Source organism: Dama dama, chromosome 30 (genome assembly GCF_033118175.1).
Source record: "Dama dama isolate Ldn47 chromosome 30, ASM3311817v1, whole genome shotgun sequence".
NCBI lineage: Eukaryota > Metazoa > Chordata > Mammalia > Artiodactyla > Cervidae > Dama > Dama dama.
Window position 1 is genome coordinate 75,579,788 of NC_083710.1, and position 24,511 is coordinate 75,604,298.

The 24,511-nt window shown below is 40.6% G+C and overlaps 1 protein-coding gene across 2 annotated transcripts in view; it reads right to left on the reverse strand.

The window, feature by feature from the left end:
• The window catches only part of LOC133049216 (ATP-binding cassette sub-family C member 4-like), a 150,363-nt gene that overhangs the window by 54,661 nt on the left and 71,191 nt on the right, over positions 1-24,511 (reverse strand). The window contains exons 20-22 of one of the 2 annotated variants that reach the window (XM_061133178.1): positions 12,494-12,644; positions 5,833-5,952; positions 4,574-4,684 (exon numbers count right to left, since the gene is read on the reverse strand). In XM_061133178.1, the coding sequence (XP_060989161.1) occupies positions 4,574-4,684; positions 5,833-5,952; positions 12,494-12,644 (382 nt within the window). Of the gene's footprint in view, positions 1-4,573; positions 4,685-5,832; positions 5,953-7,632; positions 7,878-12,493; positions 12,645-24,511 lie in introns of those variants that run through there. The other variant, XM_061133179.1, reaches the window with a different exon arrangement.

Genomic DNA, 24,511 nt, shown 5'->3' on the forward strand with positions numbered 1-24,511 from the left:
ATTCCACATTCCACAACTAAGAGTTCACATGCTGCAACTAAAGTCCTGCCTGTCACAACTGAGACTGAAGATTCCGCATGCCCCAATTAAGACCCAGTGGAGCCAAATGAATAAGTAAATTTTTAAAGTATTATGTATTCAGAAAGAATGAACAAAGCTGTTGTTGTTGAGTCAATCAGTTGTGTCTGACTCTTTGTGACCCCATGAACTGCAGCACGCCAGGCTTCCCTGTCTATCACCAGCTCCCAAAGCTTGCTCAAACTCGTGTCTGTCAAGTTGGTGATGCCATCCAACCATCTCATCCTGTCATCCCCTTCTTCTCCTGCCCTCAATCTTTCCCAGCATCAGGGTCTTTTCTAATGAGTTGGTTCTTTGTGTCAGCTGGCCAAACTATTGGAGCTTCAGCTTAAGCATCAGTCCTTCCAATGAATATTCAGGACTGATTTCCTTTAGGATTGACTGGTTTGATCTCCTTGCAGTCCAAAGAACTCCGAAGAGTCTTCTCTAGCACCACAATTAAAAACCATCAATTCTTTGGCAGTCAGCTTTCTTTCTATCAGTGGGATATTTTATTACTATAGACTCTTAGTTTCTTCACTTTCTGCCATTAGAGTGTTATTATTTGCATATTTAGGGTTATTGATATTTCTCCCAGCAATCATGATTCCAGCATGTGAGTCATCCAGCCTGGTACTGGTACATTACACATAATGTATTCTGTATATAAGTTAAATAAGCAGGGTGACAATAGACAGCCTTGTACTTCTTTACAATTTTGAACCAGGCCATGTTCCATGTCTGGTACTAACTGTTGCTCTTCATCTGAATACAATTTTCTCAGGAGACAGGTAAAGTGGTCTGGTATTCCTATCTCTTTCAGAATTTTTAACAGTTTGTTGTGATCCATACAATCAAAGGTTTCTGTGTAGTCAATGAAGCAGATCTTTTCCTGGAATTCTCCTGTTTTCTCTATGAACCATCAAATGTTGGCAATTTGGTATCTGGTTCCTCTGCCTTTTCTAAACCTAGCCTATACATCTCAAAGTCTCCAGTTCATGAACTGTTGAAGCCTTGCTTGAAGGATTTTAAGTATAACCTTACTAGCATGTGAAATGAATGCAACTGTATGGTAGTCTGAACATTCTTTGGCATTCCCCATTTTTGGGATTGGAATGAAAACTGATCTTTTACAGTCCTGGTACCACTGTTGAGTTTTCCACATTTGCTCATCTATGAATGCAGCACTTCAACAGCACTACCTTTTAGGATTTTAAATAATTCAGCTGGAATTCTATCACCTCCACTAGCTTTGTTCGTAGTAATGCTTCCAAAAGCCCACTTGACATCACACTCCAGGAAGTCTGGCTCTAGGTGAGTGACCACCCCATCATGGTTATCCGGGTCATTAAGATATTTTCTGTACAGTTCTTCTGTGTATTATTGCCAGCTCTTCCTAATCTCTTCTGCTTCTCATAGGTCCTTACCATTTCTGTCACTTATCCTGTTAATCCCAACTGGATTGAGAGACACTTAACAGTATTATATAGGTGAGGGTCATGCCATTATTAAGGTGGCTTATTATTAAAGTGGTCATGTCATTCCTGGTAGCTCAGCTTGTAAAGAATCTGCCTGTGATGCAGGAGACCCAGGTCAATTCCTGGGTTGGGAAGATCCCCAGGAAAAGGGAATGGCAACCCAATCTAGTATTCTTGCCTGGAGAATTCCATGGACAGATAAGCCTGGCAGGCAATAGTCCATGGGGTCTCAAAGAGTTGGACACAGCTGAGTGACTTTCACTTTCATATGTCCTTATTCAGATTTTTGTTCTTATGGCTTCAATTTTCATTATATAATTTCACTTTCTACAGCCAATGTAGTTGCAGTTGCAACCACAAAAACAAGGCAATAGTTCTTAAGAGTCAGTGCTTTTAAATCTAAAGTATTACTCTTGTTGTTCCATTATCAAAGACTGATTCAGGGTTATCACTATGGAATAGTTAGGGATGCTGAATTCATGCCATGCACTCCAACAGCTGCTCATCTGGTACCCACACAACAATGACGACATTGTTCTTTGCTACAGAGAATCTTTCTCTCCCCAGTACACCAGATAGCTACAACCAAGAGATCCAAGTAGCCCTAAAGTTAAACCTAAACCCTAAGCTGTACAAAAAGCTTAACAGTAAATTTGTTTCTCTCCATACACCTATAGGACACTACCTGGAATGTTCAGAAGGTCAGCTTACTAGAGTTGTATAGACCTCAACCCATTTAAAGAATGATAAAAAGATAAAAGATCTCAAAAAAGATCTACTGTTAATAAATAAATAAACAAACTACCCAAAGTAATCTACAGATTCAGTGCAATCCCTATCAAATTACCAATGGCATTTTTCACAGAATTAGAACAAAAAATTTTACATTTAGTATGGAAACACAAAATGCCATGAAAAGCCAAAGCAATCTTCAGAAAAACAAGAAAAACGAAACTGGGAGGAATCAGGTTCCTTGTCTTCAGACTATACGACAAAGCTACAGTAACTGAAACAGTATGCTGCTGGCACCAAAAACAGAAATATAGATCAATGGAACAGGATAGGAAGTCCAGAGATGAACCCATGCACCTAAGTCACCTATGACAAATGAAGCAAGAATATCCAATGGAGAAAAGACAGTCTCTTCAATGAGTGGTGCTTGGAAAACTGGACAGCTGTGTATAAAAGAATAAAATTAGAACACTCCCTAATATCATACACAAAAATAAACTCAAAATGGATTACATACATATATGTAACACCAGACAATATAAAACTCGTACATGAAAACACAGGGAGAACTCTGACATAAATTTCAGCAAGATCTTTTTTGATCAACCTCATAGAACAATGAAAATAAAAGATAAACTAATGGGACCTAATTAAGTTTAAAAGATTTTGCACAGCAAAGAAAACCATAAACAATACTGTAAAGACAACCTGCAGAATGGAGAAAAATATTTGCAAAAGAAGTGACTGACAAAGGATTACTCTCTAAAATATACAAACATTTCATGCAGTTCAATATAAAAAAAAATCCCAATCAAAAAATGGGCAGAAGATTAAACCAGACATTCTCCAACGAAGACATACAGATAGCCAAAAAGCATGTGAAAAGATGGTCAACATCTCTAATTATTAGAGAAATGCAAATCAAAACTATAGTGAGGTCTCACCTTACACTAGTCAGTATGACCATCATCAAAAAGTCCACGAACAGTAAATGCTGGAAAAGATATGAAGAAAAGGGAACTCTCCTCCACTCTTGGTGGGAATGTAAACTGGAGAACAGTTTACATTATTGTTCACTATGGAGAACAATATGGAGGTTCCTTTAAAAACAAAAAAACAGAGCTACCATGTGGTCTGGCAGTCCCACTCCTGGGCATATATCCAGAGAAAACCATAATTCCAAAAGATACACGCACCCTAATGTTCACTGCAACACTATTCACAATAGCCAGGAAATGGAAGCGACCTGGGTGTTCATCAATACCCAGGTGGATAAGGAAGATATGGTATCATATATACAATGGAATATTACCCAGCCACAACAAAGGGTGAAATAATGTCATTTGCAGCAACCAGGAGATTTTCATACTGAATGAAGTATGTCAGACAGAAAAACATAGAATATGATATTGCTTATATGTGGAATCTAACAAAAGGCTACAAATGAACTTATCTACAAAACAGAAATAGAGTCACAGGTGTAAAAAATAAACTTATAGCTTACCAGGGGATAAGGGAGGGGAGGGATAAATTGAAAGGCGGGGATTGACACATACACTCTACTATATATAAAATATTAAAATAGATAAATAATAAGAAACAAATGTAAAGTGCAAGGAACTCTGTAATGACCTATGTGGGAAAAGAATCTAAAAAGGGGCGGATGTATGTATACATATAGCAGATTCATTTTGCTATACACCACAAACTAAGACAATAGGGTAAACCAATAAAACTTAAAAGAATGGTCTGAGTGAGCCAAAGCAGGGGCCCAAGTCACCACAGGTCTGCTGGAGGCACTTTCATATCTGATCTTTGGTCTTAAAAATTCTGAAAGTCCAAAACAGAAATTCTTTTCTAAAGGACACTTTATTTGACTTATTAATTAAAATGCAAATTACCAAAAAACATACATGCACCCCAATGTTCATGGGGTACAGAAAAAGAGTCTAAAAAAGTGGATATATGTATAGACTGTATATATGTATACATGTATGTATGTATAGATTCACTTGGCTGTACACCTGAATCTAACACATCATAAATCAACCATATGCCAATCAAAATTTTTTAAAGAGTTCTCAACAAGGACCTACTGTATATAAATAAGTAAATGGAAAAAAAGATAAAAGTTCTCATCAAGATACAAATCACTTCACATGGACCACAATGTGGAGTCACATGCTGCAAACACTTTAATTCACTAGACCAAAATGGCATATATTAGACAAGATGGCAAGAGTTTAATAACTACAAACAAAGCTATAAACTGTAAACATACTACAAATATTCACATTGGTACTTACTTTCTACCAGAATCAGGGCCCCAAAGGCAACAACAGTGACAAAGATGGCACAGACGATATCTAGATACACAGCGAGCCATCGGGATGTCGTCAAAAGCAGGAACCAAGCCTCTGGATTTGTGAACCATAATAAGCATAATACATAAAAAGAAAAACCATGTTAGCTGCTTCTCACGAGGGAGAGCATTTCCTCAGTTGAGCTACAGATTTTACACAAGATAGGACAGCAAAGTCACACATTCAGGGAACCTGAAAACTAGGTTATAACACAAGACAAGGTATGGGACACACAGGAATCAGTCCAGAAAGCATGCATTGAAAACGTCAACCCACTGATTATCAACAGAAACATGATCACAAGAAAGAAGATGAAAAATTGTCTCATTGGTGTGTTCCCTGCAGTGCTGGGCCTCAATGTCAAGATCATCCTCTCACATGTCAACTGTTGCCAGCTCTCTGACAGCAGACAGCTCAGCTCACACTGTTTCCAGCACCTTCTGCACTTACCACAAGGGACTGCAGTGTTTATTCTTAGGAGCCAGCATCTACATGGCCATCAGATAACAGTATCTGCATGTGACTTTCAAAATGTCATGCTATCTTCAAAATACAATAACAATTGGAAAGTTTGACCAGGATTTTACAGACTTAGAGGAAATTCTGAATTTTCTACCTAGGAAAACCAACTTCACCGATACAAAGTATAATCAAGCGGGTGGCAAATCAGGAAATTAGTTTCGTCAATCACATCTGGTACTCCCCGGGCTCTGAAAAGAGTTGGCAAACCACAGCCTGGGGGACAAGAACAGCGACCACCTGGTTCTGAAAAGGGAGTTTTATTGGAAAACAGGTACAGCCATTCGCTCATGTAGTATCTTTGCCTGTCTTTGTGCTACAACAGCAAAGGTGAGTAGTTGCATCAGACACAGTATAGCACACAAAGCCTACAATATTTTCTAACTGGATCTTTGCAAAAAAAGAAAAGTTTATTGACTTCAACCCTACAGAGACAGATTTCACAGGGCACAGTGATGGAAGGACAATGCAAGCCAGTCAGGGGAGAAAAGCAGGGGATGACGGGGAAGAAGGAAGCACTGTGGGGGTGCTGAGAGGAAGGGGTGGGGGAGGCAGGTGTGCAGAGGGGGACATGGGGGTGACACAGAGAGAGAGGTGCTGGCCTACTAGGCCACCTGGGATGGAGATCAGGCCTCAGAAGGCAGCACATCCCATCTTGAAATCATTTCCAGAAACTTACAGACCTGAATGCAAATCCTGATATGCGTCGAACAGTTCCTGAAACTTCTCTTCGGCTTTGTACGCCCGGATGGTCCAGAGTCCCCGGAGAGAAGATACTAAGTGGGAAAACACTGGGCTCCGAGCTGGGGAAGCAGAGACAGACACACGACAGAGAAAGTCAGGGAGGCTGGATGCGAGGAAACCACTGCCTCCCGGGCTCTATGGTCACACACCTGCCAAAGGGAATCCTCCATGTGACCCTCAACTCCTGCTCACACCAGGCTTCACTTTAGTGACCTGGGAATGAGAGATTCTCTTTGAAACTATCTTTGACCAAATTCATTCACAGCTAGATTTAGATAAAGAATACCTTAACTAGTTCATTCATTAAGGTCCTCTCAAACATGCCTCCCTCCAAATTCTTCTCAAACCTCTCCAGGTTGAAATTGTTTACAATTTTTAAAAAATATATTGAAGTATAGTTCACTTAAAATAATATGGTAGTTTCAAGTATATAGTATAATATTTCAGTTTTTTTTATTATATTCCATTACAGGTTATTACAAGATACTGAATAAAATTTCCTGTGCTTTACAGTAAATCCTTCTTACTTATCTATTTGACAAATAGCAGTGTGTCTATTAATCCCATGTTTCCAATTTGTTCCTCTCTCCCTCCCAATCCCCCTTGGTAACTGTAAGTTTCTTTTCTATGTCTCTGAGTCTATTTCTATTTTGTTTATAGATTCGTTTTTATTATTTTTAGATTCCATGTATAAGTGATACTATATTTGTCTTTCTCTGACTTACTTTACTAAGAATATTATTCTCTAAATTCATCCATGTTGCAGCAAATGACAACATTTCATTCTTTTTTCATGGGTGAATAATTATTGTTCACTAATTTTTGGATCAGTAGCATTCTAAAATTTAATGCCTCATTAGAGTCCTCACCACCCTGAATTTTGCTGAGCTCCCCGTGTGCTATCTCCACCTCAGATGAGTAACCTAAGGTTGGGATAGAGTCAGTACACCCCCACCCTGGACCAGAGCCAGACCCAGGACAGGGGGAGACGAGTAAGGGAGCGGACAGTCTGCCGTCTCCCCATCCAGGGACTCTCCCCGCACCTGCGCCAGGAGTCTCTGTGCGGGTCATGGAGCACCTGGTACTGCACCGCCCTTGTGCGCTCAGGACCTGGCAGATGAGGAGTCTTTGAACAGTCTTGACTTCCACTCTGGGAACCTGTTGGATGTTTTTATAACTGCCCTAGGTCCAGAACTGCTGGATTGCTGAACCGCGACATGATCTAACACTTTCCCTTTGTACTTTGTTTAGGCAAAGAGTGAAAAGTGATTCAGCGGTACTTTTGATCATCCAGTTGTGTACCTGTGTTCTCATTCCAGCATCCATACTGCTCTCTCTCTCCACTCTACTTTTTAGCTTCCTATAATTTTGTGCTTGTAAGAGCAACATAAACTCAGATTGAGCTCATGCTCCAAATAAGAAAGGCTAGGAACTCTGTTCAGGCCTTCTCTGAATCCCAGCAGGTGTTCCAACTCACCGCCAGAACTCAGTCAGTCTGGACACAGGGTGCTCACAGGAATGATGCAGATGAATTCTAGGGCCCATCACCCTGTCAGGAGGATGCCATGAGTCCAGCTCCAGAGAGCACAGAAAACTCACTAGAACCAGGCTCTTGTTTACAGAGCAAATGTTGTGACATCAACACTATCCATCACAGACAAGGCTTCTGAAGAGGAAGCAGATGTGGCTGTTTCCCCAGGGAGATCCTGGAGTGAAATCTTCAGCGTGGCCTTCCTCACCTGCTTCTCTGTCAGGAGATCAAAGTGCAGCTGATTCTCTCCAGCAGGGATGGAGGTCAGGATCAACTTTTGAAACCAGGTGTCATCTCAGTCTTGAACACCAGGGAACCAAACACCCATCACCTACTTCACCTCATGCCCAAGAGTTACAGGCTGGGGGAATCTGGACCCATGAAAAGTCATCCTGCTTCTTTCAAATCCCATTTAGGGCTGAGCAGGATGCCAGGGTGAGTGAACTGGAAGGTCTGCAAAGAAATTAGCTAGAATAAGGGAGAGGGGACGTCAAGGCTCCGGTCGTGTGCTGCCCAAAGTATCATTTTCCCACAAGCACTGAGATCACTGTCCTGAAGATTATGTCACAGCCATGGTGTCAGTCCACAGTCACAGACACATGTAACCCTACAGTTCATATGACTAAGGCCTGTGTTTCCCACAATCCTGAGGACACTTGGGGACATACCCCACCAGGTCTGCAGATCTTCCTGGGCAGGGGGACCTTGGACTGACAGTGCTGCTGCAGGTTATCATGCAAGTTATGTGAGACCTGCTAGTTGTGAGTAAGTTCTTGATTCCCTCATGTTCAAGGTTCCAGTGCCTTTGGTCATGATCAGCAAGTACTTTACAAGCATCCATTCAAGAAATCCTCATGAGAACTCCAGAGACTGAGGGATTAAGAGCACTCAGTATCCAACATTAACTATATTAACCCACCTAAGTGATAGACCTGGGTGTGAGACCCAACTTTCTTATTCCCAAGGCTGTGCTTTTAATCACAACAGCAGTGTCTCAGAGGGAGAATAATTAGGGTTAAGGATGCCTGTGTGTGATGATGTGCAATTTTTCTTCAGATTTTGTTATTTATGTTCAGAAAATCTTATTTATGTTCAGAAATCAAATCTTACTCAGCTAACATCCAACAGCCTTCACCGTTACTGCACATCTTATTAAGCACCCGAGGTTGAACAAAGTTCTTGGGAATCTAGTATGAGAACTCCTTAAAACAGCAGACTTGATGATGATCCATGGCCCTAACACATCTGACACACATGCTAACCCTCCCCTAGCAATGCTCATAGCAGACATTGCTAGTTGATCCCAGCACTTTTTCAGCCAGAATTTGGATATGGCTTCATCATTCAGGCACTGCCAAATGCAAAAGGCTGGCTAGAGAAAAGCAACCAAAAGCCACCCTGGTTTTATGTACTTGTCCATGACTGACCATTGCTATGCTCTCTTTTTCAAATGTGTGCCCCTCAAAACCCTATTATAATTAGCTGTCAATATGTCAATAAGATGAAAATGTCAACTAAGCTTCCAGAGGCAGCTAGGCAGTTGGATCTGAAACTAAACCTCAGGACATCAGTAGTCCTTCAGAACACAAAGATGAAGCAGGCTTATGCCTTCTAGTCACAGCAGTCACGTGTCCTTCTTTTTGCTGGTGGCTCCAGCAGAGACCTTAAGAAATACTCTTACTCCCTCAGTCACTAGATTGTGTTTGACTCTTTCTGACCCCCTGGACTGGACCCACCATGCTCCTCTGTCCATGGGATTATCCAGGCAAGAATACTCAAGTCGGTTGCCATTTCCTCTTCCAGGAAATCTTCCCAACCTAGGGACTGAACCCATTTCTCATGCATCTTCTGCATCGACAGGCAGATTCTTTTATCACTAAGCCACCTGGGAAGCCCTAAAACATACTATCAGTTACTATTTAGAGAAAACAGTGTTGTCATCATTTATGGCACAGACCTATCACCTAGAGAGAACATAAACAGTTCTAATCAACTGGCCACCACATGTGGTTATCTGGGGTGTGGAGGAAGGGGTAGCTGGATTGAATTTCATGTCTAATTTATTGCAGACTACTAGAATGCTGCTGCTGCTGCTAAGTAGCTTCAGTCATGTCCAACTCTGTGCGACCCCATGGACTGCAGCTTACCAGGCTCCTCCATCCATGGGATTTTCCAGGAAAGAGTACTGGAGTGGGGTGCCATTGCCTTCTCTGACTAGGATGCAAGAAAATCCAAATATTACACAGAGATGATGCCAAAGTTCTCAAATTCTCCAGCTCAAATATTGAGAAAATCCTATACTGGTTCTTGAAAAAAGTCTCAGGAGGTGCCCTTCTCTCCACTTCTGTATGGATGGGAAATGGCCCTTCCCCAGGCAAAAATCTCTGTCAAGTGTTCCTTCTGGAAGAGTGACCCTATTTCATGGGCAGCCTCAAATCATAAAATGTTTGAAGCCTTGTCTTCACAGAAGACTGGATGGAGCTCATCACTTCCTCTTCTGCCTCCCCAGCTCCTACCATCAACCAAGTCACATCAGCAGAATGTCACACACACCTGGACTCTACTGCTTGCCATGCATCCAAACACCTCACAAAACTGGACCTTACAAAAGTAAGCTGGTTCTCTTGATGACTGAAATTTTTTTTCTACAACTTTTATGAAACAGATGATCACTATCGTTTTTGCAAATAATTAGAATACATATCTCTTTAAAAAGTGAAAGTGTTAGTCGCTCAGTCGTGTCCAACTCTTTGTGACCCAATGGACCATAGCCCACCAGGATCCTCTCTTCATGGAATTCTCCAGGTAAGAACACTGGAGTGAGTTGCCATTTCCTCCTCCAGGGTAACTTCCCCACCCAGGGATCGAACAAGGGTCTCCTGCATTACAGGAAAATTCTTTACCATCTGAGTCACCAGGGAAACCTCTTAAGTGTTTATTATAAAAACAAAACATGCAAATGCCACAGTGGGGGGGGGGGGGACATTCTTTTGACTGGGGGAACTGAATTTTTTTTTTTGCCCCACTAGGCAGATACAAAGAACCATGGGGTTCAATATGCTTCTCTTCTTGGCTTGGTTTCTAGAAGGTTAAATTGGTATTAATTTGCAATAATTATTTATGGTTGAGATCTCTGATACTAACATATTCCCTCCTTAATTTTTGGCTATAGTTTTTATAACTTTTAAAAATATATAATTCTCCTTTCCTTATTAGTTTTAATATTGGTGAAATATGTGCATTAATAATTAGATAAATCCAATTATTTAATCATCTGTGATTACCTGCAAAATAGAATGATTAGTCATAAAATGTGATCCCCATTATTCTATATTTTTGCTGCACCTTGCAGGTTCTTAGTTTCCTGACCAGGGATTGAAGCTGTGCCCCCACAGCAGAAGCACAGAGGCTTAACCACAGACCACAGGGAAGTCCCTGTTCCCATTATTCTAAAACTAGGAAGCTGAATGGAGTAATAAACTAAATGTATACTGAACAGATCCCCCTCCTGTGTCCTCCTAAGAGATTCTTTTCAGCATTGTTTATATGCATAGCTTTAAGAAGTGGGGGACCCCAAATATTAGTAATGATAAAGAGCAAACCTGAAAATAACAGGGTTTATCTTTTCAATAGGGTTTCCCTGGTGGATAAGACAGTAAAGAATCCACCTGTGATGCAGGAGACCTGGCTTTAATCCCTGGGTCTGGGAAGACCCTCTGGAGAAGGGAAAGGCTACCCACTCCAGTAGATTTTTTTTTTTTTTTTTACAATATTGTAGTGGTTTTTGTCATACATTGACATGAATCAGCCATGGATTTACATGTATTTCCCATCCCGATCCCCCCTCCCGCCTCCCTCTCCACCTGATTGCTCTGGGTCTTCCCAGTGCACCAGGCCCGAGCACTTGTCTCATGCATCCAGCCTGGGCTGGTGATCTGTTTCACCCTAGATAATATACATGTTTCAATGCTGTTCTCTCGAAACATCCCACCCACGCCTTCTCCCACAGAGTCCAAAAGTCTGTTCTGTACATCTGTGTCTCTTTTTCTGTTTTGCATATAGGGTTATCGTTACCATCTTTCTAAATTCCATATATATGTGTTAGTATACTGTATATTGGTCTTTATCTTTCTGGCTTACTTCACTCTGTATGATGGGCTCCAGTTTGATCCATCTCATTAGAACTGATTCAAATGAATTCTTTTTAATGGCTGAGTAATATTCCATGGCATATATGTACCACAGCTTCCTTATCCATTCCTCTGCTGATGGGCATCTAGGTTGCTTCCATGTCCTGGCTATTATAAACAGTGCTGCAATGAACATTGGGGTGTACGTGTCTCTTTCAGATCTGGTTTCCTCGGTGTGTATGCCCAGAAGTGGGATTGCTGGGTCATATGGCAGTCCAGTATTTTTGCCTGGAGAATTCCGTGGACAGAGGAGCCTGGTGGGCTCCATTGGGGTCACAGAGTCAGACACAACTAAGTGACTAACATATGTCTTTTCAACACAGAACCACTACAATATTGTATAGTAATTAGACTACAATTAAAATAAATTTTAAAAAAACAACTGCAACTTACTTGAACATGTGAAAAAAAGTATTTTTCAAATATATCACCTCTGACATATATTTCATGAGGTCTCCTTTCCTTTTCTAATCTTTTCCTTTCCTTGCCATTTTTGGTAACTTCAGGAGGAGAAAAATTGTCTCTCTTCCTTCTACATTAGTTCCAAAATGATGAAATATTTTTAAGAGTAGTATTAATAGAGTGGATAATCTGTGTTAGGAAGTGTGTTGTGAACAAGACAGAAATGGTCCCTGTCCTCATGGTGCTCACATCCATCCTCCTTGTGCTAAAATGCAAAGTCGCAGCTGACCTGCCACCAGCTCTATTTGCCTTAAGAACCACACCAACTCACAGTGGCCATAACATTCAATTATCTAACGTTGACTTGTGATAAATTCCAGAAGACAGAGTCTGCAGAATTTCAAGGGTCTTGTTAATTATGGCATAAACAGAAGCCAGACTGCACTCCCATCCCAACCTGAGAGACCCGGTACTCACTTGTACATTCCAGGCGTTTCACATCTCGTGATGTCCTTAAGAAATACCACCAGAGAACAAAGAAAATGATGCCAAGGGGAATCACAGGTATAGCAATCCAAGGAATCGCAGCCACCATCACGCCCACCACACCAATCACAAGCAGAAATGTCTGAAATAGCAAAAATAGATACAGAGTCCTCCTTTGAAGAGTACTTTTCAAAGGTAAATTGTAATGGTTTGTTCTGTTGGGATTAAACTCCTTTCCTCAAAAAGACTTGTTGGGACAGCAGAGAATGCTTTCCCTTCCAAAGAAATAAAATCATAGGTGATCCTGATGATATTTAGTACATGTGCCAAACACTCTCATAAGAACTTTATAAGTATCAGCCCTTGTGATACACTCAGTAGCCCCATGAGGCAGGCACTACTACTTTTAACAGATGAGAATATTTGAGGCTCAGAGAGTAGGAGCTGAATCCCAAACAGATGAGCGAGCAGGCATCACAGGTGAGGAATCCAGATGCCTCAGCTATGCATGCAGGGAGAAACGAGTAATTAATTACAAATTCACTGTCCAGAAAAGTAGGACAAAATTTAAATGGTGACCTTTGGAAGTAGGAATTCCTTTTTCTAGATTTCTATCCATAGTTAATATTTACTGAGTGTTGACTGTGTACAGAGCTATACCTTCAAACCTTCACATTATTAACCCTTAATCCTTGCAATAGCTCTATCTAGTAACAGTGCTGTCTCATTTTACAGATGGAGAGAGTGAGGCTCAGGAAGAGGAAAAGCAACTTGATGGACACTGCAAAGCCTAAGTCACAGGAAGCCCATGTCATGAGTCTTTATGGCATATCTAAACTTGCCCCAATATACAGCCAACTTTCTATCATTATAGTAAGTATTTAAAATGACCATTTCAAAGGTTAATGATTGTAACAACAGCAGACCCCATTTACCAGGTGTTTACTGTATGTAAGGCACTGTGCTAAGAGTTCCATGAACATTCTCTTAATCATCACGTTATCCTGTGACATTATTCTATCTTGGGAAATGATCTTGGTAAAAAAAAAAAAACAGCAGGTAGAAAAGAAAACAAAATCATTGGTTGTGCTGGTTTAAGCATCCATCTTTATCAGGAAAAGTATGATACCCTTATTTTTTAAGAATGGAATCAACATTTAGAGTCTGCCTGCTATGACAGTGGGGTGGGGTTGTGGGGATGTGCAGATTCAGACTGGGGCAAGGCCTCTGAAGTTTATAATCTCAGGTGGATACAAATTCATGGTGATCTGCACAAGGCAGAGAGTGCTGGAGAAACAGAGAAGAATTCAGGAACATTTTTAGGCAATCCTAAGAAGAGACTTATGGCTGAATTTTACAGGCTGGTTTAACAAATAGAAAGACTACAACAAACACATGAAAAGATGCTCAATATCACTCATTATTAGAGAAATGCAAATCAAAACCACAATGAGGTACCATTTCATGCTAGTCAGAATGGCTGCTATCCAAAAGTCTACAAGCAATAAATGCTGGAGAGGGTGTGGAGAAAAGGGAACCCTCTTACACTATTGGTGGGAATACAATCTAGTGCAGCCACTATGGAGAACAGTGTGGAGATTGCTTAAAAAACTGGAAATAGAACTGCCATATGAGCCAGCAATCCCACTCCTGGGCATACACACTGAGGAAACCAGAACTGAAAGAGACACGTGTACTCCACTGTTCATTGCAGCACTGTTTATAATGGCTAGGGCATGGAAGCAACCTAGATGCCCATCAGCAGATGAATGGATAAGAAAGCTGTGGTAAATATACACAATGGAATATTACTCAGCCATTAAAAATAGTACATCTGAATCAGTTCTAATGAGGTAGATGAAACTAGAGCCCATTATACAGAGTGAAGTAAACCAGAAAGAAAAACACCAATACAGTATACAACGCATATATATGGAATTTAGAAAGATGGTAATGATAACCCTATATGCAAGACAGAAAAAGAGACACAGATGTATAGAACAGACTTTTGGACTCTATAGGAGAAGGTGAGGGTGGCATGATCTGAGAGAATAGCATTGAAACATGTACATTATCAATTGTGAAACAGATCGCCAGTCCAGGTTGGATGCATGAGACAAGTGCTCAGGGCTGGTGCATTAGGATGACCCAGAGGGATGGGATGGGGAGGGAGGTGGGAGGGGTGTTCAGGATGGGGAACACCTGTAAATCCATGGCTGATTCATGTCAATGTATGGCAAAAGCCACTACAATACTGTAAAGTAATTAGCCTCCAACTAATATAAATAAATGGAAAAAAAGAAAAATAGAAAGAGTGGCAAGAATAACTTGCAGGCAGTAACTACAATTGATGGAAATTTTGACCAAAAGGAGCTGAGATGAGAAGTTAAGACGTCTGTCTGAGTTAACACTGGTTGTTCTGTGCCCTCTCAGCACCGGCACCTGCATCCCATGCTCACCACCCCAGGGCCTCCCCACCTTGTCACCCAGGGCAGCTGGCCCAGGTGTGACTCTGAGGGATGGGTTATGGGGGTAATGTCTGTATCACAGAGACTTGGGTTATCATTTCACAGCTCTTCCTGGTCAGTTTTTTCAGAGGATCTTCACAACCATCTTGTGAATCAGAAAAGTAAGAACTTCACTTTCATTTACAGATATGGCATAACGATAGGAGGGCAAGTCATTGTTCTAAGTTTTCCCAGGAAGGACTGCAGGTCAAGGAGAAAGACAGGAGCAGTTTGACTCAGGGAATCCTATAGCCATAGCCGCAGGCAGGAGGATCCTGGAAGGAGGAGGAAATGTCCAGAACTGTGACTCTGTGTCCAGGAGCCCTTGGGAACCAAACTGTATTTTCTGGATGGAGCCCCATGTGCTTTTCCTGTTTCTCCCACACCTGCCGTGGTATCAAAATGAAACCCAGAGTGAAGAGGACGGGATTCTGAAGCAATACGTTCTAGTCATAACTGGAAAAAAATAGGCCTGACTGACCTCTCTCCTATGAGACCTACAGATAAATGATGCTTACAGCCACTGTATTAAGTATGCATTCCACCTGCTACAACTTTCATGCTCATGGGGAGGGATCCTGCCAGCTCTTTCTAGGTCTGGTCTTAAGTCACTAGGCTTGTCATTGTTGGTCATCAAAAAAACCTGCCAAAATGTCAATTAAAAAATCCAAAATACAGTTTTTTAGCAGACCCACATCATTTGATGGACAACATGCATCAGTTTCAATAATCTGGCTCTTCCCAGGTGAGGGGCTTTTAAAACTAAATCAGCCTGGCCAATAACCTGGGAAGCAGAGAGAAAATCAAAATGAAGAGCTCCACAGAAGCTGAGCCAAAGCATTTTCCTTAGGTACCCATTGAAGACCCATTATTAATGCTCTCAGAGCTCCAAAGTTAGGTTACATCCTTCATATTTCTTGCTCCTAAATTCTGAAGCAATTCTAAGAGGATGTCTCTAACATCTACTTGTAGGTAACACTATAGCCACCCTCACTGTAGACTGAATATTTTATATACATAAACAGTGTATGGGTTTACAGTTATATGTATAAACATTTGTGAATCTTTTACTGCCAGCTATCTCAAACCCTTTATACAAGTCGGCAGAAGATGAAAATAGCATGTAAGCAAAAAGTCATTTGAAGAAGGAAACAAAAGATTATGGTGTGCAATACACATCCCTTCCTTGAAGCCAACCTCATTTCTTTCTCCTACATTCCCAAGAATTCCAAAATGCCCAGTTCAAGCCACACACATAATTTCCCCCCATTTGATTGGATTTCAGGCCCATCTCATGACCTACATCACCATGGCCAGTGTTTACATACCTCTGTCACACTGGCACAGAGACAATGATAGGTCTATAGAAAGAAGCATATTGTCCCAGAAGCAAGTGACTCAAGCCCTGATGCCCTCCAAATAAGGAGAATCGTTATTTTTATATATTTCCCATTTTGAGCACACCATTAGGGAAATTCTATCCAAAGTCTATGAATCCACATGAACAAATAAAAAAATTTCTCAGATGAAATCTTTCACTTGAGAGAAATAGTGATTTTTCACCATTCAGAAAAATTCTTTAGTTTGCAGAGAATGACAGCCTACCCCTGGAGGGATATTCCACTAGCCCAGTATTGTGCTGAGACAGGGTTTAGGATAAGTCTTCCTGAATATTAACAGGGAGTGTAAGACCCACTCTCAATCTTAGTAAAAACTGGGATATACCAACAACATAAAAAGATGGTAAAGGGAATTAAATAAGATCATATACATAAAGTGCTAACCAGTTCATGCATAACAAATAGAAACTCTAACTCCATCATTACCACCCTTCACTGTGCTCTGGGTGCCAGCAGCCAGGGGAGGAGGGATGAGGTATTCATAGATTTATGAACCCAAAGAATCTTTTTTTTTTTTTTTACTTTTAATTAATTATTTTAATTGGAGGTTAATTACTTTACAATATTGTGGTGGTTTTTGTCATATATTGACATGTATCAGCCACGGGTGTACATGTGTCCCCTCGTCCCGAAACCCCTTCTCACCTCCCTCCCCATCCTATCCCTCTGGGTTGTCCCAGTGCACTGGCTTTGAGTGTCCTGTTTCATGCATCAAACTTGAACTCATCATCTAAGAATCTCATGAAGTTGGACCCTAACAGGCTACTCATTTTAACCACTAGAACGGTTTAGTATTATCCAAGGATGTACCAGAGCAGGTGCAACTTTTCCTAGATGTGGTGATGATGTCATATGCACCAAAGTGCCTGTGGCTTTTCTTTGGTCATAGTGAAAATCATATCTGAGGTCTCTTTTGTCTGAAGATGCACTTTTAAAATAATATGACCAATGAACTTAATGCCTACTACAGTTTTTGTCCTCTCTATATTATCTTCCTAACTCTGAGCCTGCCAAAGATTGACAAATTTAGGGACATAGCTGTACGTAACATTTTTTGAGATGTTTCTTTTCTTTTTTTTTCAAATATTTTAAAGAGATGTTTCTTTTCTTATTCTGTATCTTCTCTCTCTTTCAAGTTATCCTTTTTCTTAGTGATGACCTTCTGCTTTGAAGTTCCTAAGCATTTATGGGAGACTAAGGGGAAAAGTGATGGACCTCTAAATCAACAAAACCAAACCAGATTATTCAATATAGTTCAAAGATAAGATCAATCTGACATTTTCTATTTCATGCACCATGAACTCATATATTGATACCAGTGGAAGTACAAAATCTGTATTTTGTAAACACATGAATCTCAGGAAGTTCAACTGTGTCCAATCCAGATTGGCATTCTTGGTGGAAGCAAGCAGCCTGGTTAGAATGTCAAGATGACTAAGGCAGAGGACATGTCACCACCACCTATGGAAGGAAGTCCCATGAGCACCTTTCATCCTCCAAAAGGATGCTGCTGTGAGATGTTTACGACAAGCCACACTGGTATCTACATGAATTGTAAACAAAATATATAAAAAAAGCAGCAAAGAAAAGAAAATAATGCTTGTGAAAATGTTAATGGTTTTGTTTAAAAGCCTGTCCAACCACAAAACTTGAAAAATAAGACTTGACTTTATTGCTAGAGGCCATAGCAAGTTTTCTCATAACACAGAAGTTCCACAATTCTCTAGATCTAGCCAACAAGCAAAGAAATGATGGTTATGCCATGCTCCCAAATACCAGTGGATGACATTTCATAAGACTTGTCATGAGTCCCAATCTCAAGTATTTCACAGGCTTTATATAATCTCATTCTCACATCAATATGAGGAGAGATTATGTTCTTCATTTACAAAGCAGGAAACTGATGCTCAGAGAGGCTTATCAATTTGCCCAAATTCAAACAATTCAGTCGTTATGACCCCAAATCTTTTCATTTGATTTCTTCCTGATACTGTATCACATATTGAGATAAAATTCACATTTAAAAAATTAATACCTAAATATATTCCTCTTTTATAGATTTTCCCTTTTGTCTGCATTTTCTAACACTGTTGGGTTTCTTGCGGTCTTATCTGGTTTCTACCATGAGGGGACCAATTCTAGATTCCCAGCTAATAAGGGAATAACAGACTGATCATTAAAAGATCTGAAAAGTGCTTGCTGAGCTTCCCTGGTGGCTCAGTGGTAAAGAATCTTCCTGCTAATGCAGGAGATGCGGGTTTGATCACTGGATCGGAAGGATCCTCTGGAGGAGGAAATGGCAACCCACTCCAGTATTCTTGTCTGTGAAATCCCATGGACAGCGGAGCCTGGAGGGCTACAGTCCTGACTCTTTGGGGTCGCAAAGAGTCGAACACAACTTAGCAACTAAACAGCAACAGTAGCAGCGCATTCATAGTTTTTCAGGTACTCTGCCTACCAGATCTAATCCTTTGAATCTATTCATCACCTCCATTGTATAATCCTAAGTGATTTAATTTAAGTCAAACCTGAATGGCCTAGTGGTTGTCCCTACTGTCTTCAATTTAAGCCTGAATTTTTCAATAAGAGCCACAGTCAGCTCAGGTCTTGTTTTTGCTGACTGTATAGAGCATCTCCATTTTTGGCTGAAAAGAACATAATCAGTCTGACTTTGGTGTTGATCATCTGGTGATGTCCACGTGTAGAACTGTCCCTTGTGTTGCTGGAAGAGGTTGTTTGCTATGAGCAATGTGTTCTCTTGACAAAACTCCATTAGCCTTTGTCCTGCTTCATTTTGTACTTCAAAGGCCAAACTTGCCTGTTACTCCAGGTATCTCTTGATTTCCTCCTTTTGCATTATCATTTCTTATGAGGAAAAGGGCATCTTTTTTTTGGTATTAGTTCTAGAAGGTGTTGTAGGTCTTCACAGAACTGGTCAACTTTAGCTTCTTTGGCATCAGTAATTGGGGCATACTTATATGGCAACCCACTCCAGTATTCTTGCCTGGAGAATCCCATGGATGGAAGAGCCTGGTGGGCTATAGTCCACGGGGGTCGCAAAGAGTTGGACACGACTGAGCAACTTCACTTGTATTACTGTGGTGTTGCATGGTTTGCCTTGGAAGAGAACCAAGATCATTCTGTTGTTTTTGAGTTTGCACCCAAGTACTGCATTTCACTCTTTTGTTGACTATGAGAGCTACTCCATTACTTCTAAGGAATTATTGTCCACAGAAATAGGTACAGTGGTCATCTGAATTAAATTCGCACATTCCTGTCCATTTTAGTTCACTGATTCCTAAGATGTCAGTGTTCATTCTTGCCATCTCCTGCTTGACCACATTCAATTTACATGGATTCATGGGCCTAACATCCCAGGTCCCTAAGCGGTACTGTTCTTTACAGCATTGGACTTTAGTTTCACCAACAGACACATCTACAACTGAGCGTCATTTCCACTTTGGCCCAGCCACTTCATTCTTTCTGGAGCTGTTAGCAATTGCCCTCCACTCTTCCCCAGTAGCATACTAGATACCTTCCAACCCGGAGGGCTCATCTTCCAGTGTCATATCTTTTTGCTTTTTCAGACTGCTCACGGGGCCCTCACAGCAAGAATATTGGAGTGGTTTGTCATTTTCTCCTCCAGTGGACCATGTTTTGTCAGAACTCTTCACTATGAGCTGTCCGTTTTGGGTGGCCCTGCATGGCATAGCTCATAACTTCATTGAGTTACACAAACTCCTTCACCAGGACAAGGCTGTGATCCATGAAGGGGGAAAGGACATGAAGATTCAGTTATTTAAGCTCAGCCAAGCTGTTGATTTGTTGTTGTTGTTGTTTTCTCTCCCTGAATGAGGTGTGTGTGAGGAAGAAAGGTTTTGCAATTCAGTTTTCCTCAATAAATTAAAGCAGTTTGCTGAGGGCAGCTGTGTGCAACTTCTGGTGCTCAGAGAAGTCCCTTTTTTTTTTAATTTAATAAGTGATATTTTTGTATTTTAAAATTTATTTATTTTTAATTGAAGGATAATTAAAATGCCTAAATTTAACTTCCACATCTTACCTTCATTTTCACTTGTCTTATTTGTAGGAAGACTTCTTGGAGGTGATGATTTCAATGACAAAAGCAGTGCATAATTGAGACTCCTTGCTCAATGTTATTTGGGACTTTGGAAAATTGTATGAAAATTACATTAATTTGGATGCAGAGAAAGCCTTTGACAAAATTCAACACTCATTTATGATTAAAACTCTCCAAAAAGCAGGAATAGAAGGAACATACCTCAACATAATAAAAGCTATATATGACAAACCCACAGCAAGCATCACCCTCAATGGTGAAAAATTGAAGGCATTTCCCCTGAAATCAGGAACAAGACAAGGGTGCCCACTCTCACCACTACTATTCAACATAGTGTTGGAAGTGCTGGCCACAGCAATCAGAGCAGAAAAAGAAGTAAAAGGAATCCAGATAGGAAAAGAAGAAGTAAAACTCTCACTGTTTGCAGATGACATGATCCTCTACATAGAAAACCCTAAAGACTCTACCAGAAAATTACTAGAGCTAATCAATGAATATAGTAAAGTTGCAGGATACAAAATTAACACACAGAAATCCCTTGCATTCCTATATACTAACAATGAAAAAACAGACAGAGAAATTAAGGAAACAATACCATTCACCATTGCAACAAAAAGAATAAAATACTTAGGAGTATATCTACCTAAAGAAACAAAGGACCTATACATAGAAAACTATAAAACACTGATGAAAGAAATCAAAGAGGACACAAACAGATGGAGAAACATACCGTGTTCATGGACTGGAAGAATTAATATTGTCAAAATGGCTATTCTACCCAAAGCAGTCTATAGATTCAATGCAATCCCTATCAAGCTACCAACGGTATTTTTCACAGAACTAGACCAAAGAATTTCACAATTTGTATGGAAATACAAAAAACCTCGAATAGCCAAAGTAATCTTGAGAAAGAAGAATGGAACTGGAGGAATCAACCTGCCTGACTTCAGACTCTACTACAAAGCCACAGTCATCAAGACAGTATGGTACTGGCACAAAGACAGAAATATAGATCAATGGAACAGAATAGAAAGCCCAGAGATAAATCCACGAACCTATGGACACCTTATTTTTGACAAAGGAGGCAAGGATATACAATGGAAAAAAGACAACCTCTTTAACAAGTGGTGCTGGGAAAACTGGTCAACCACTTGTAAAAGAATGAAACTAGAACACTTTCTAACACCATACACAAAAATAAACTCAAAATGGATTAAAGATCTAAATGTAAGACCAGAAACTATAAAACTCCTAGAGGAGAACATAGGCAAAACACTCTCCGACATAAATCAAAGCAAGATCCTCTATGACCCACCTCCCAGAATATTGGAAATAAAAGCAAAACTAAACAAATGGGACCTAATGAAACTTAAAAGCTTTTGCACTACAAAGGAAACTATAAGTAAGGTGAAAAGACAGCCCTCAGATTGGGAGAAAATAATAGCAAATGAAGAAACAGACAAAGGATTAATCTCAAAAATATACAAGCAACTCCTGCAGCTCAATTCCAGAAAAATAAATGACCCAATCAAAAAATGGGCCAAAGAACTAAACAGACATTTCTCCAAAGAAGACATACAGATGGCTAACAAACACATGAAAAGATGCTCAACATCACTCATTATCAGAGAAATGCAAATCAAAACCACAATGAGGTACCATTACACGCCAGTCAGGATGGCTGCTATCCAAAAGTCTACAAGCAATAAATGCTGGAGAGGGTGTGGAGAAAAGGGAACCCTCTTACACTGTTGGTGGGAATGCAAACTAGTACAGCCGCTATGGAAAACAGTGTGGAGATTTCTTAAAAAACTGGAAATAGAACTGCCATATGACCCAGCAATCCCACTTCTGGGCATACACACTGAGGAAACCAGATCTGAAAGAGACACGTGCACCCCAATGTTCATCGCAGCACTGTTTATAATAGCCAGGACATGGAAGCAACCTAGATGCCCATCAGCAGATGAATGGATAAGGAAGCTGTGGTACATATACACCATGGAATATTACTCAGCCATTAAAAAGAATTCATTTGAACCAGTCCTAATGAGATGGATGAAGCTGGAGCCCATTATACAGAGTGAAGTAAGCCAGAAAGATAAAGAACATTACAGCATACTGACACATGTATATGGAATTTAGAAAGGTGATAACGATAACCCTATATGCAGAACAGAAAAAGAGACACAGAAACACAGAACAGACTTTTGAACTTTGTGGGAGAATGTGAGGGTGGGATATTTGAAAAAAACAGCATGTATACTATCTATGGGGAAACAGATCACCAGCCCAGGTGGGATGCACGAGACAAGTGCTCGGGCCTGGTGCACTGGGAAGACCCAGAGGAATCGGGTGGAGAGGGAGGTGGGAGGGGGGATCGGGATTGGGAATACATGTAAATCCATGGCTGATTCATATCAATGTATGACAAAACCCACTGGGAAAAAAAAATAATAATAATAAAAATTAAAAAAGAAAAAAAAAATTACATTAATTTGAAATATTTAGTGCCCAATGGCCAGTTTTGAAAACAACTGATTTTTATTCTATGAGTCTACATAAGAAAGTGTCCCTTAAAATCTTCAAGAATTACAAACCTAGAATCTCTGTAATACAAAGTCATGAGATGATATTTATGGGCCTGGAAACTGTGTCTGACAATAAATTTAATGCAACATAATGCCAGTGTCATCAGACAACTTTTCTCACTTAAGAATACATATGGTGTTTTAAAAATAACTACCCATTACTTAGTGCTCAACATGCATTTAGATGTTATGAAAAGAATAATATTACAACAACTTCATTTTGCCTTCCCACAACATTTATGGAGTTGGTATTATCTTCTCTATTTTACTGAAAGGAGACTGGCTTTGTGCAGCAGAGACACGAAGAGGGAGAGCTGGGATTCAAGCTTGGAAAGGGAGACTGCAGGTCTCCCCACGCCACTGCACTTTAAACCTGTCGACATCATAAGTGATAATCAGATGGAATCACGCTACATAAATTGATTTTTAGGCTGCTTTTCCTTCACCCTTTTTGAAATGGTGAGCAGCTCCAATTTGCCTAACAACTATACTGTGACTGAACAGGCAACTTCTCTGGTAGCTGTAAGACTCAGTGTACAGGAGTGTGCACACACGCATGATTGCCCTCTGCTGGGATGTGGTCTCTGAGTGACGTCGTCTGAGTAGATGGAGTGTCCTGCAGTATGGACCCACTACTCAGAACTCAGGTTTTCCCTTAGCAACACTTGTCCTCACTATTACAAAATATTAAATAAATTATCTGAGATATCATTTAAGAGAACGATAAGGAATTAAATGAGGGAAAGTACACAAAATAAACACTTTAGAAGTAATAAAAATGATCAAGAATCTTCCAAGGTTTATCAAATACACCAAGGATAAGCAGAATCATCAAAAATGAGTTGAAAACACTTGGCACAAACTATTTCCTTCAAAACAAAACTGAACAATCCCCTTCCAGCCCCTTCCCTTCCCTCCTCTCAGTTGGTGATGGGGAAGAATGACTGGTTCCCACATAGGAACTCTGCTTCCAGCAGCACCTTCAGCCCCACCATCCACAGCAGCCTTTTCTTTTCATCCGGGATCAAAGGTCACCTCCTAGAAGTTCCGCCCACCTCCTGGACCAGGTTCCCTAACTGCCCCCAGCCCCCACATCCAGTTTGCCTTCCAGGACTTCCTCCACAGAGCTCCCAAAATTAGGATTCCAAAGGCAGCAAGGGGTGGATCTCTGTATGTCTCCCTCCCAAAGGGAGGCTCAAGGAGACCACCCATGAGGGGAGGGGTCTGGCTCACCCCTGTTCTTCAGGACCTCAACTCTAAGCACTGTTTGTTGAAGGGAAGGAGGGAGAGAGAGAAACACTACCTACCACCTCACACAGACACGCAACTCACAAACTGTACACCCCAACAACCAGCAATACCTCCTCAACCCTACATTCCAGATGGGCCTCTCTCCTGCTTCTTTCAAACTCCTTCCAGGAGTAGCCAGTCTT